Source organism: Cynocephalus volans, chromosome 11 (assembly GCF_027409185.1).
Source record: "Cynocephalus volans isolate mCynVol1 chromosome 11, mCynVol1.pri, whole genome shotgun sequence".
Taxonomy (NCBI): domain Eukaryota; kingdom Metazoa; phylum Chordata; class Mammalia; order Dermoptera; family Cynocephalidae; genus Cynocephalus; species Cynocephalus volans.
The window spans coordinates 58,893,214-58,906,183 of record NC_084470.1 but is presented as its reverse complement, the minus strand read 5'-3'; the positions used below and the strand labels follow the sequence as shown (position 1 = coordinate 58,906,183).

The window sequence follows — 12,970 nt, the reverse complement described above, 5'->3', positions numbered from 1 at the left end:
CCACCAGCAGTGTGTAAGGGCTCTATTTTCTTGCCAACACTTACTATCTGTCTTTTTGATTGTAGCCACCTAACACTAGAACACAGGTCAGTCACTTTATAACAAAGATCATGCTTTCTCTAGTGTCAGTTATATGCACCTCATTTCCTTCTGAAGCTTCACAGAAGCACCTTTAACATTTATATTTCTATCAACATTCTGTTCATGGTGACATGTATTCTTCAAGAGGATTGAAGCTTTCTCTACCGTCCTCTTTACTTTCTTATGAGCCTTCACCAGAAGCACCTTTAATGTCCGTATTTCTACCAACAGTCAGTCTCTTCATGGCAATCTAGGCTTTTTGTTATCGTGCACCTGAGAATTCTTCCAGCCTCTACCCCCTACCCAATTCTATAACTACTTCCGCATTTTTAGTTATTAATTGTAGATAGCCACACTTCACTTCCTGGTTCCTAGGGCTGCTGTAACAAAATACCACAAAATGGGTGGCTTAAAACAACAGAAATTTATTTTCTCACAGTTCTGGAGGCTAAATGCCTAAAATCAAGGTGTCAGCAGGACCACGCTCCCTCTGAAAGCTCTAGTAAAGAATCTTTCCTCACCTCTTCCTAGTTTCTGGATGTTGCAAACAACCCTTGGTATTCCTTGGCTTGTAGCTGCTGACTCCAAGCTCCACCTCTGTAGTCACACAGTCTTCCCTGTGTGTATATGTCTGTGTCTTCACATGGCCTTATTGAAGGACACCAGTCGTTGGATTTAGGACCCACCCCAATCCAATATGTGCTCATCCTAACTTGATTATATCTACAAAGACCCTATTTCCCACTAAGGTGGCATTCATAGGTACCAGGGGTTAGGACTTAGACATATCTTTTTGGGGGACACAATTCAACCCACAACAGGTAGTTTGTGTCTTTCTAAGAATTTGTCCATTTCATCTAATTTATCTAATTTGGCAATATATAGTTGTTCATAGTGTTCCCTTATAAACCTTTTTATTTCTGTAAGGTTGGGAGTAATGTCCCCTTTCATTCTTGATTTTCATAATTTGGGCCTTCTTTTTTTCTTGATTAGTCTAGCTAATATAGATTTCTAAATTTTGTTGATCTTTTCAAAGAATTAACTTTTGATTTCATTGCTTTTCTCTGTTGTTTTTCTGTTCTCTATTTCAGTAATTGGGCTGGCTGGTTAGCTCAGTTGCTAAGAGTGCCACCTTGTAATACTTTGGATCCCTATACTGGCCAGCCACAAAAAAAAAAATTGTAAATATTTCAGATTTCAGTAATTTCTGCACTAATCTTCATTATTTTCTTACTTTTGCTTGCTTTGAGTTTAATTTGCTCTTTTTTTTCCCAGTAGAGATGATTGATTTGGGATCTTCTTTTTTGATATAGGCATTTACAGGTATAGTTTTTCTTCTTTATCTCTTCTTTTTAATAGACAACTTTGCCCCCAAGGTTTTGTAGAAACAAACTTAGAACAAGAGCATAGACCAGCAGCTTTTTATTAGGGGTGTTTTATTGCTTCTTCCTCTACCGGGTGTGTCCTCTCTGCTAACTCTTGGCTTGAGCCTTGGAAGGACAGACATTGGTCATTTCCGACAGGTCTGGGCTCCTAGCAGAGGAGTGGATTGGGGGGAGCTTGTCACTCTTCACAGGGTACCAGGGAAGTGATCCATAATGCTGTTCATAATGTGGGCTCAGTCAGGGGTGGTCATGGCTGATGAAGGGATGGCCTACCTGCTCTGGGCCTCTCTGGGCCCTTAAATTACATGTAAGTGTTTTTAATCGGCATTCTTCTCTCCTGGGTTTTGGTTTTTTTTTTTTTTGTTTGTTTTTTTGTTTTTGTTTTATGGCATTTGTAGAAGATAATATATGCTCTGTGTGTGTGTGTGTATCCCAAATGACAGTAGTAAAGTCCTGCTTTATAGTTTGCATGACACTCTCTACTCAGAAGTAGAATTTTCAGAGCACAAAAAAAATACATAATTCACACTTCTCTGTTCATATTTATAGCATAAACGGGATGGATGGACGATGGATGGGTAGACAAGACTTTTCTGGTAGCTTTTTACAGAAGAGGGGCTATCCTAATGCTATGTTCCTAGAGGGCCTGCTCTTCCTAGACAGGGTCTAAATTCTGAGCTGGGTGGATCCTCTTGGCTCAGGAAATGCCCTGTAAACCTGATCTCCTCTGCCTGCTGTTCCCTTGACACAAGGCATGGGAGGTGTGATGATTGTGGTGTCTCCCTAGGGCGTCTGTGAGGAAATGACCTATGAGGAAATTCAGGAACATTATCCACTGGAATTTGCTCTGCGAGACCAGGACAAGTACCGGTACCGGTACCCCAAGGGGGAGGTAGGTGGGATCTCGGGCTCAGTCCCCACTACCTGCTGCCTGCCTGAGAGCACTGCCTGTAGCAGGGGTTTCTGGGGCTCTGCATAGGCCGTGTGGGCAGTGGAAGTGGCTGGCCTCAGAGATAGGCCAGCCTGGGGTATTTCATCTCTACCACTTCCCAGCTCTGTGGCCCAGAACTCAGTCCCCTCTTTGGATGGTGGGTGGTTGGTGCTACACAGGGCAGGCATCCAGCCCTGAGACTGTAGGGTCCCTGTTCCCCCTGTCTTTGTCTTCCCCCTTCCCAGGGATGGAGATTTGGGAAGGGCAGGGCCTAAGGTGAGTAGTCCTGGCTCCGCGGGGCTCGGCTTTCCCAGGACCCCTCCAGATAGCTCAGGGTCCTCTGGCAATCCCAGGGTGTTGTCAGCCCTTCCTAGGGTGCTCAAGTGGCCAAGGAGTCAGGGACTCCATGCTGGACCTTAGACTTGGGTCTTAGGCCACTCACATCTCTGCCCTGGCCTTTGCCTTTGCTCTGAATGCTTCCCTTTGTCACAGGGTGATCCCTCCTCCCTGCTGCTCCAGGCACCACCCCCAGCCATGGTTCCAGACCCAGGGAAAATGTCCCCAGATAAGTTGTAGCCACCATGGCCACCTGCACATATCACCTTCTCACAGACAGGCTCTTGGTCAGCCTAGGCCCCAGGCCAGAAATGGGGTCACCTTTGACTTAGGCATCTTCTCCCACTTCCAGGAGGTGGCCTGAGGTAGTGACCAAATAAAAATACCCCTCACAGACACATGTGTGTATCTACACATGTACACATGTAGGCACACCCCCACCCAGATGCCAGGCTCATGGGCCCCTGTACTGTACTGCTCTCAGGAACAGTATGGCTCTGGAGAGCATTGATTATATCCCACATCATACTGTGAGGCAGAGTTCAGATTTAGAAGCAACCCAGATAACAGTGAAGAGAAATAAAGCAACTGGTGCTCAAACTTGAGAATACAGGGAAAAATTGGTCGGGAAATTACAGGTACCAAAAGAGTTGGTCTAGGTTTCTCCAGAACTACTAGAGGCCAGCTCGAACCAATGTGCTGTCATTGCTTCCTAATCAAAGCATGGGACAAGTTCAGCTCCAACTGGCAGAGGCCTTTTTTTGGAAGGACCAGTCACTGTGTGCAGAGGCATGAAACTCCGCCCGGGCTTAGGCCCAGTTCTCTGATGAAAATCTCTAAACCTGCCAGGCTGAGGGGTTGGTCGAAGGACCAGCAGGGCCCACTGTGTACATCTGGCAGGGACAGTGGAGGGGGGTGGAGTGGAGGAGGGTACAGGGCAGGTAGATAAACTCAGGTGTTTCTGACTGTCCTGGCCCAAGAAGTCCCAGGTCCTTTGCTTCCCTGCCCCACAACCCTTTCCTTGCACTGTCTGCTGGGATCTGGAAGGGAGCAGTGTCTTTGTCACCATCACAGTTGCCGGCATGTGAATTCCCCACAGCAGAGGGTTCAGTGCAGGGCTCCTTGGAATGGGAACCTGAGGTTTAGCCCTGCCCTCTCCATCCTACCAGGACCTGGCCCTGGGATGGGGGCAGTGGCCCCTTTCCCAGGCTGCCCATACCCTCTGCCGCCAGCTTAAGCCAGACATCTCTCTTTCACAGTCCTCAAGGGGCAGCTGTCCATTCCATGCCCTCAGGAGCCAGGCTAGAGGAGATCTAGCCACAACCTCCCAGGAAGGGAGGAGCTCCAGGAGTGGGAAGGTGGCCCATTACCCAGGGTGTCTCCATCGCTCCTGGAGCCGAGCCTTGGGGACACCTTCCCTGCTTGTCCTGGCAGTCGTACGAGGACCTGGTCCAGCGACTGGAGCCTGTCATCATGGAACTGGAGAGGCAAGAGAACGTGCTGGTCATCTGCCACCAGGCTGTGATGCGCTGCCTCCTGGCCTATTTCCTTGACAAGGCGGCAGGTGTGGGCCTGACCCGGGAGGGGGCATATGTGTATGTGTGTGAGAGAGGGACTGTCATACAGGCATCCCTGGTGTGCCAACTCTCCCCTTCTGTGTCCACAGAACAGCTGCCCTACCTCAAATGTCCACTGCACACAGTCCTGAAGCTGACCCCTGTGGCGTATGGTAAGGAAGATCCCTACACATTGACCTTGGGTTGCCATAACCTTGGATCTCTACAGGGTTCCATGATTTTCTGTAAATCCCTTGAAAAATCCCATTAGGACCCCATTCCTCCTCCCCCCACCGCACTGCCTTTCCCAATTTGCTTTTAAAGTTTATTGTTAAAAAATGTGTGTGGCCACAGGACGGCTCCCCAGTTATCCTGTGTAAAGCTACTCGACTATGCCAGTTGTAGGGCTCTTTTACCTGCCAGTAATCCTGCTCTGACTAGGCTAATTGTCAAGCTAGAGATGGGTCTGGAGCTCACAGACCCCTCAAGCCCGTTGTCCAGACTGGGTCACAAACCCTTCACATGCCAGGCTGGGTCACCAGACCCCCCCCACCCCACGCAGGTCTGTGAGCTAGGTAACCGGCAAAAGGTCCTTGGAAGCCGCAGGTTGGAAAGCATGGCCATGGTGGCGCGGCGGTCACCTGAGGCAGTAGACCACCAGCCAGCCTGCTTCACAAACTCTGAAGAACACAAGAATAGCAACAAAACTAAAAAGATACATTGGGGCACATGCGCACTAACTCCACCCACACACAACCTGCCCACAAAGAATGCTGCACCACCCCCAACCTGCCCCAAGGCGAGGGGGCCTGATTAAATTATTCTGTTTTCCCAACATCCTTCCTTACCCATTGCCTACCTGCAAGAGGGGTTTTTCTACTGGTTTTTCCAAAACCCCTACAAAGCCCCATGGTTCCCAGGGCCTGGACCTTAAAATATTCTGGGTACGTGGAGGTTTGAGTCCCACCCCTGCCTCTTGCTATGCCAGGAGAGACCTCAGGCAATTTCCTAATTTCCTGAGCGTTGCTCCTCACCTTTAACCCAGGTGCTCTTTGGAGAATGACTGTAAAGCTCAGTGGCAGCTGATGTCATTACAGTGTGTGATAATTCTGTCGTCTCTTATTGCATGGGGTGCCTGTGTTGGAAAAATAGAATAGTTTGATCAGGGCCCTCGCCTCGGGTCCAGTTGGGTGTGGTTCAGCAAAGCAAATTGTGTGTGTGTGTGTGTGTGTGTGTGTGTGTGTGTGTGTGTGTGTGTGTGTGTGTAGTTAGTGCGCATGCGTGCCAATATATCTTTTTAGTTTTGTTGCTATTCTTGTGTTCTTGAGAGAGAGAGTTTTAGTGAAGTAGGCGGGTGGGTGTCGGCCTCGGGCATCTGCCCCGTGCAGCCATGCTTTCCAACCTATGGCTCCAAGGACATTTTGGCTGTTACCTAGATCACAGACCTGCGTGTGGACCCAGCCTGGCATATGAAGGGTTTGTGACCCAGTCTGTGAATGGGCTTGAGGGGTCTGGGAGTTCCAGACCCAGCCTTAGCTTGACAATCGGCCCAGTTGGTGCAGGATTACCGGCAGGTAAAAGAGCCCGACAACTGGGGTGGTCGCCTAGCTTTACAGCCTGTCATGAGGTTGATTGGGACTTGTGTGGTAGGGCTAGGGTGTGGGTGATTTGGGACCCTGCAGATGGTAAGATAAGTGGCCTCATGTTGAGCTTAGACCTGTTGCTCTTCTGTGCAGTGTGGGGACCTCAGTGTGGCTGTCTGGGCAGCCACACAGGGATAAGCATGCGTCTGACAGGGTGCCTCATCTTTCCTCACGGGGCTCCCCAGAGCTGCCTAAGTTGGAGGGACTGGAGTGAGGCTGAGACGGCTGTTTCATTCCCCAAACCCCAGCATCCTCCTGAGAGAAGTTTCTGTCCTCTGTGGCTCCACCTGCCTTTAGGCGGAGGAATGGATTTACATCTTCCTTTTGGCAGGTTGTAAAGTGGAGTCCATCTTCCTGAATGTGGTGGCTGTGAACACGCACCGGGACAGGCCTCAGGTAGCGATGGGGGCTGCTGGTGTGGTAGGCACATTCCTGGGGGCCAGACACCACATCTTCCAGGGCCAGGCCCAGCTGGGTGCCTCCCAGGGAGAACTTGAGTCTGTTCTCCTGTTGTCAGGGTGAGGGCTGTTGCTCTGGGGGTGACCCTGGGTTAGGCCTTCCCAAGGCCAGCTGCCCTGTGGGAAATCCCTGGGACTGGGCCACCAGGTTAGGAAGTGCTTGAGCTTGGGTGTGGTTGGCCCTAGGACGTGAGGGGCCAAACGGGTGGGGGGGGGGCGGGGCCCAGCTGAGAAAGGCTAGAGACCTACAAGGAGGCAGGTGGGGATTCTTCCATGCCCCTCATCCCCCAGCCCAGGCCTCATGAACACCTTTTCTAACGCAAGCACCTTTAAAAAATTAAAACAGTGCTGTGCTTTGTTGGGGAAAGGGCCATGTGGATATCGAGGGGCTCAGCACTGGTCAGAGACCTTCCTCCGGAAGAATGGTTCACCGTCCCGTCTTCCCCAGGTGCCTTGTTTAAGGTAGAAGCTCCTTGGAGTATTGCCCAGAACCACTCTCAGTGCCTATGTGGGGTCTCTACAATGTTGGTTACCTCTCCCACTGAGGCCAAGGGCAGGACCTCCTCTTCTGGATGCTAGTCCCAGTTCCTGGAGTCTACTGCATTGAGAAAACTCCTGGGGCCTCAGTCATGCCTGTTGCCATCCATGATGGGGCATGCTTATAACCTAGGTCCCTGCTGAAGGTGCAGGCCTTGGTCTGGACCAGGACATCTGGCCCAGCCCGCTGGGGACCCCTGCTTACCTGCAAGCCCTTGAACCCTACAGGCAGAGATGTGTGAATGTGTTCTATTCCTTCCCAAAACTGCTGCTCCCAACCAGGACCTGTCGCCATGCAGGCTTCTTTCCCCTTTACTTTGAGGGTCTGTGTGCACCTTGGCCCACTTTGGCCCAGGCCTAGTCTGGCACCCATAGGTCACAGGGGAGGGCATGTCCTAACAGGCATCCTTTGTGCTAAGGAAAACCTGGATGGTGTTGGGCCCCCAGCACTGACAGGGTGATGGCGAGAGAGACCCCTAGGCCTGGCAACCATTGTGGGCTGATAGTCACTCTGCCCACCTCTGGGTGGGCACTTCTGAGAGGCAAACTTCTGCTGGCCACAGGTTCCCAGATGGTTCCCTTTCAGGTGGACAGGATCCTAGAGTCTTCGGATCCATCTTTGGGGCAGGCTATGGTGGGAAAGGGGGCCCTCAAGCCTTAAGCTATAGTGAGAATCGTACCTGCTCCTGCGATTCTAGTGACTGGTCCTATGAGACCAGGGTTTGAGCTATGGGGGCCATGTCTCCCTCCTTGCAGATCTGGGCATGTCATGTTGCACAAGACTGCAGCCTAGTCATTGGTGACCTGTTCCTGCAGGTGATGGTCCCAAGGGCTCACAGCTGGGAGGATGGACCACCAGGATTGGTTGTCACTTAGGGCAGTCTCAGAGCTGAGGGAAGTCTCACTCCCTCTATTTCTGAGGCCTGAGACACCCTGAGGCTAGCAGGCCAAGGATGAAACTGAGCTCTGCAGCTGAGGGCTTCAGGGGCTCCAGGGGCCTTATGCCCCAGCCCCGAGGGGATAGACCAGACTGCAGACTAGCAGATGCCCGCAGGCTGCTGTGGCTACACCTAACACCCATCCACTGACACTAAGAGACAGGAAGAAGGCACCCCCAGGAGCCAAACCCTTCCCTGTCCCCACTGATGAGGATGCAAGCCCCAAGCCAGGGGTTCCTCCACTTGACCTCAGGTTCCTCCTGAGACAGGAGGTGGGGGCAGCATCCTTTTGGGTAATGCCTGACCTGCCTCCACCCTCACCTTTGTTCTATTGTTCCAGCACCTACTGTGTCACAAAGCTCTTGACCCTGCACTCTTAGGGAAGGTTGGGGTCTAGAGTCCTCAGCTAGCACTCCTGAGATGAGAACGTGAGCTTAGACAGGCCAGAGCAATGAGGAAAGCAGACAACAGTGAATGTTCTGGGTTTTTATTATTGTGCAGAATGTAGACATCTCAAGGCCTCCGGAGGAAGCCCTTGTGACAGTCCCAGCTCACCAGTGACTGTGTCTCATCCACTGCAACCCCTGGGCAGGCGTTGATCTCCGCAGACAAGGTTATTCCAAGCCCCGCCCGGTCTGGGTGACAGTCACCATGCAGGAACGCTCTTGAAGCCATGTGTGGCTGGTGGCACCCAGAACCCCTGCCCAACACACCCACCACCTTGTTGACAGTGACAGGGTCGTGCGTGGTTCCTGACCTGCTGCTGAGAATCATTCAGCGGTTGCCGGCACTGGGTCCTTCTGTTGCAGCTCGTCGGTGTTCTGCCTCACCAGGTCAGTGGGCTTTGTGAGACATGAAGCCCCAAAATGTGAACCAGAAAGTGCTTGCTGTGATGTTCCCACTGTGGCTCCACTGCCTGGGGTGGACCTGGCGACCTCCTGCAGGGCTTCTGCTGTCCTCCCTGTGGCCACTTCTGAGCCAGAAGCGAGGTCTTCATGGGACCCTGTGCTTGTGCTGCCTCAAGTGAGAGGGAAAGCCCTTTTCACCCTTCCGCGCCAGGAACTGAAGAGCGGCAGCCAAGGCAGACGCCTCCTGGGCAGCCACTGGCCAGGCCCTGTGTCTGTGTTGCCTGCATTTGTGGGCACTTGTGAAAACAGCATGCTTGCTTCAGAACATTGTTTGCACAAAAACATGGGGAGGAAGGCATTTGTGGTCACCCCTTCCAATTGTGCATACACTAGAATACTTGGGGGAGCTGGCGGCTAACGCTGCCCCTTCCCAGCTGCTCTCACGGTGAAACCATGTAAAGACAGGGCAGTTGTATGAGTTACCTTCCCAGTGCACACACCGAAGTGCTCAAGGGCGAGGCCACCATCCCATCTCCCCTTCCCCAGCTGTCTACACCAGGTGGCTGGGAAGGAGGCGGCTTCTCGCCTGCTACTGTCTGTGTCCACACAGGAACATACCCTGGTGGCAGAGACATGCGTTTGCCATAAATAATTCAGAAAAACTTGTTATGGTCCTGTAAAACCTGTCCTGATTTTGCTGACATCTACTGTGGGACTGAGGAAGGGAAAGGACAGAACCTGGAAGCAGCCCCCGGACAAGGGAGGATTTTCGCCATCCACATCACAGCTCTTGATTCATGTGCATGTGAGGCCTGGTGAAAACAGCCTCCTGAAGTCTGGCATCTGCCATGCCCCTAAGTTCTTTTGGGCCCAGAGAGGCAGGCCAAGCAGTGGGTTCTGGCTCCATTTGATAGCTGGCAAACCAACCGGCTAACAAGTTTTGGGGCTGAGTCAGAAAGCACCTGGGCTTGTAGTCAGGTGCCCTGCTGTCCACAGGTGTACCTTGGTGAAGCCAGGCCCCTGGAACCTTGTACCTGCAACCTTTCATGGCCTGTGCCTGGCAGAGCAGCCCACCTTTTCTAGCCCGCTGGGCTTTGCAGCCTGCAGTTGTCACCTGCTCCTGAGAGAAATTAATGTACTTGGCCCTGGCTGTCTGTGCTATCCTTGTGTGCTGAGGCAGCTGTGGACAAATGTAGGTGGAGAGGTGTCCAGGGTGGGACCAGGACAGAATCCTCCTTCTGGACTCATCTGTTGGAGCTCCAAGCCCTTTAGATCTGGGGCCAGAGGACTGGGCCACTGCCTTTGGGACATGGTGACTGCACCCTTTACTTTTGTGTCTCTTGGAGTTTTGGTGACTTTTGTCACCTGGACCTGCTCACTTGTTAGCTATCACAGGTTCTTTCAGTCATTGGCAGGACATGTACATTTGGATGTCACTGAGACCACCAAGGCCTTCTCTCTCTCTGAACAGAGGGGAGTCTGGAGCTGCTGGACTTGGGTGCATTGCAAGGACTGGGAATAGGGCAGAGGGAATTCTGGGGTCGGAGCATGGGTGGGGGCAGCCCCCTCTCAGCCTCTGCCCTTGAGTGGTGTCTGCATGGGTAGTGTGCCTGGTTGGCTGCCAGGCTTTAGCCATGACAGTCAATGTGCCTGTGTTGCAGACGTTCTCCTGCCTCCCTGGAATGGATGGTGTTGGCTCACAGCCACACATCACACTGTGTCCAGCATTCTTTGCAATAAATACTTTTAAAATAAATAATAGTTTAAGATTGTATTTTGTAGCCAGTCCTCCATTTATATTCTTCTGGCCAGCTCTATAGATGCCCTATGTGATCCTTTCTTGTTGGGATCCTTGGTTCAGCTCTCACCCCCATGCTTTCCCTCACTGGAGAGGAATTATGTTGCCCTGGAGTGAGCCCTGGCCTGGCACACACGGGCAGGGCCAGGGCCTGAGTTTTCTCTGGTCTGAACTAGGGTGCTGGGCCCTTGTCCCTCAATAAGAGGCAGATGTTGGAAGGGGGCACATTTGGAGTGGAGCACTGTTAAGGGGAGGATTCTGAGGTCCCTGGAAGTGTGGGTCTCAAATATTGGCATCCCTGGGGATGGGGGCCAGGGGTGGGGTCGGGGATGGAGAGGTGCTACATGAGACTATGCAAGGGGACATGTTGGCTAGTTCTCTAGTGTTTTCTTTGTCACCTACCTCTGGGGTAGGGAAAATGGTGACAAAGGGCAGGGTTTTCCCTTTCCCATGCCTCAGAATTTCATTGGACTATCCACACTTCCTGCCTTGGGGCTGGCTGTTGGGAAGGTAGGTTGCATCTGTGGACAGGTTGGGGCTGGACATGGCTGGGAGCCCATCCGTGCCTCTCCCAGTGTGTCAGGGTAGAGGATGGCTGTGGCTGGGCTGCTTCTGGGTGGTTTGGGGTGGCCAACAGCTATGGCTCTGCCCTACCTAGCTGTGTCATCCCAGGGGTCAGAGGGTGAGGCAGCTATGCAGGATTCAGGTGGCTATCAGCTACGACTGTCTTTGCCTTGTGGGTAAGCTTCAGGGACAGCACAATCCTGTCTCTAGGCACTGAGTTCCTCGGGTGAACACCTGGCTTCCTTTCAGGCTTCTCAGCACTTTTTGGAAACGTTTTGAAGATTTTTAGTAGTAAAGCAACAACAGAAGGAATGAAATATAACACTATCAGAATTTTTCTTCAACGGCTGGCCAGTTAGCTCAGTTGGGTAGAGCATGGTGCTGATGACACCGAGGTCCAGGGTTTGATCCCTGTTACTGGCCAAAAAAAAAAGAATTTTTCTTCAGGTCCATTGTTCTACTACAGCCTAGAAAGGGCAATTATATCATTGTCACATTGAGGAATTTTGTAGCATTTGGGGTTACTGGGAAACAATAGCCATCAGGGTCAGAGGATATTTGGATAGAACGGAATATTGTTGCAAAGACATAGGCTTTAGCAAATAAAATATATATTTATTTATTTATTTCAAAAAGTTCCTGGAAAATTAGAATTTAAACGATATGGCTGGCTGGTTAGCTCAGTTGGTTAGAGGGCAGAGTTTTAACAGCCAGGTGACGGGTTCAGATCCTCGTACTGGCCAGCTGCAAAAAACGAATTCAGAGGATAATACAAATCTTTCCAGGAACTTTTTAAAGGCCCCTCATTTAAGTATATATTTAAAATAATTATCACCTGCAAAGGGCAGTGTTGCCATGATCGGTTTAGACCAATCATTTTTCATCTCCTGGGGCTGGACATGTTTAAACAAAACTACTTTATTAAAAGTGAAAAATGGCTTTGTGGTAGACCAGAAATAGTGTCTGCCACACCTGTTAGTGGCTACAGGACTCTGGGGGAGGTCGTGAGGGGTATGCCAGTATGATCTTGTGCTGTTTTCACAGGGCCCTCGTAAATGGGTGCCCATCCCACTTCCTTCGGGGGCCCCTGGGTTTGTGAATTGATTTTATCTGGAAAGTTGGTGAGAGGTCCTCTCTGTTGCAGCTGGGTCTCTGATAGCTGGGCCTCAAGTTCTTTTGTTATGGAAGTAGGACTCTACTGGCCTTCCCATCTATTTTGGTCCAAGGGGCCTGGTGATCAGGCCGAAGATCCCTGCAGGTCTGACCATTCAGATTACCTGTAAACCTGCGTGCCATGGTCTCTGCATCTCTCTCTCTGGCAGCTCAACACTGCTACTTAACCCTTGTCACCCGGGGTCCTGGTATCTGCATTGAAGTCAAGGAGCCACTGTATCACCAGCTGCTCTGAAAAAGAAAAAAAGAAAAAGAAATCAAGGAGCCATTTCAACTATTTCAACTATAGTCTCTCCCATCTGAATCCCAGACCCATGGAAAACAGTGACTACGGTGCTTGTTATTGGTCGAAATGTGTTCCCCCCAAATTCATATGATGAAATCCTAACCCCTAGTACCTCACAATGTGACCTTGTTTGGAAATAAGATCATTGCAGATGTAATAAATTAGGATTAGATTAGGCTGGAGTGGGATGGACAGTGCTAATACAGTATTCTCTAGTGTCTTCGAAAGGAACATGGACCTGCCAACACTTTGATGTCAGATTTCTTGCCTCTGGAGCTGTGAGACAGTACATATCTGTAGTTTCAGCCACTCAGTTTGTGGTACTTTGTTATTGTAGCTCTAGCAGACTAAAACTATTCAGCAATGAATTTCCCCAAGACTTCGGTGAGGAGAGTAATCTGGGCCTTCTCCAGGGACTCAGGGAAAAGGTAAGTTG

At 51.0% G+C, this 12,970-nt stretch overlaps 1 protein-coding gene across 5 annotated transcripts in view; it reads left to right on the top strand.

The window, feature by feature from the left end:
• PFKFB4 (6-phosphofructo-2-kinase/fructose-2,6-biphosphatase 4) overlaps window positions 1-10,396 on the top strand; it is a 39,230-nt gene extending 28,834 nt beyond the window's left edge. For 4 of the 5 annotated variants that reach the window (XM_063113617.1, XM_063113616.1, XM_063113615.1 and 1 more), the window contains exons 10-14: window positions 2,254-2,358; window positions 4,168-4,297; window positions 4,400-4,462; window positions 6,264-6,328; window positions 8,367-10,396. In XM_063113617.1, the coding sequence (XP_062969687.1) occupies window positions 2,254-2,358; window positions 4,168-4,297; window positions 4,400-4,462; window positions 6,264-6,328; window positions 8,367-8,426 (423 nt within the window). In that variant the 3' untranslated portion in view covers window positions 8,427-10,396. The remainder of the gene's footprint in view (window positions 1-2,253; window positions 2,359-4,167; window positions 4,298-4,399; window positions 4,463-6,263; window positions 6,329-8,366) is intronic. The other variant, XR_010024855.1, reaches the window with a different exon arrangement.
• Window positions 10,397-12,970: the final 2,574 nt, after the last annotated feature.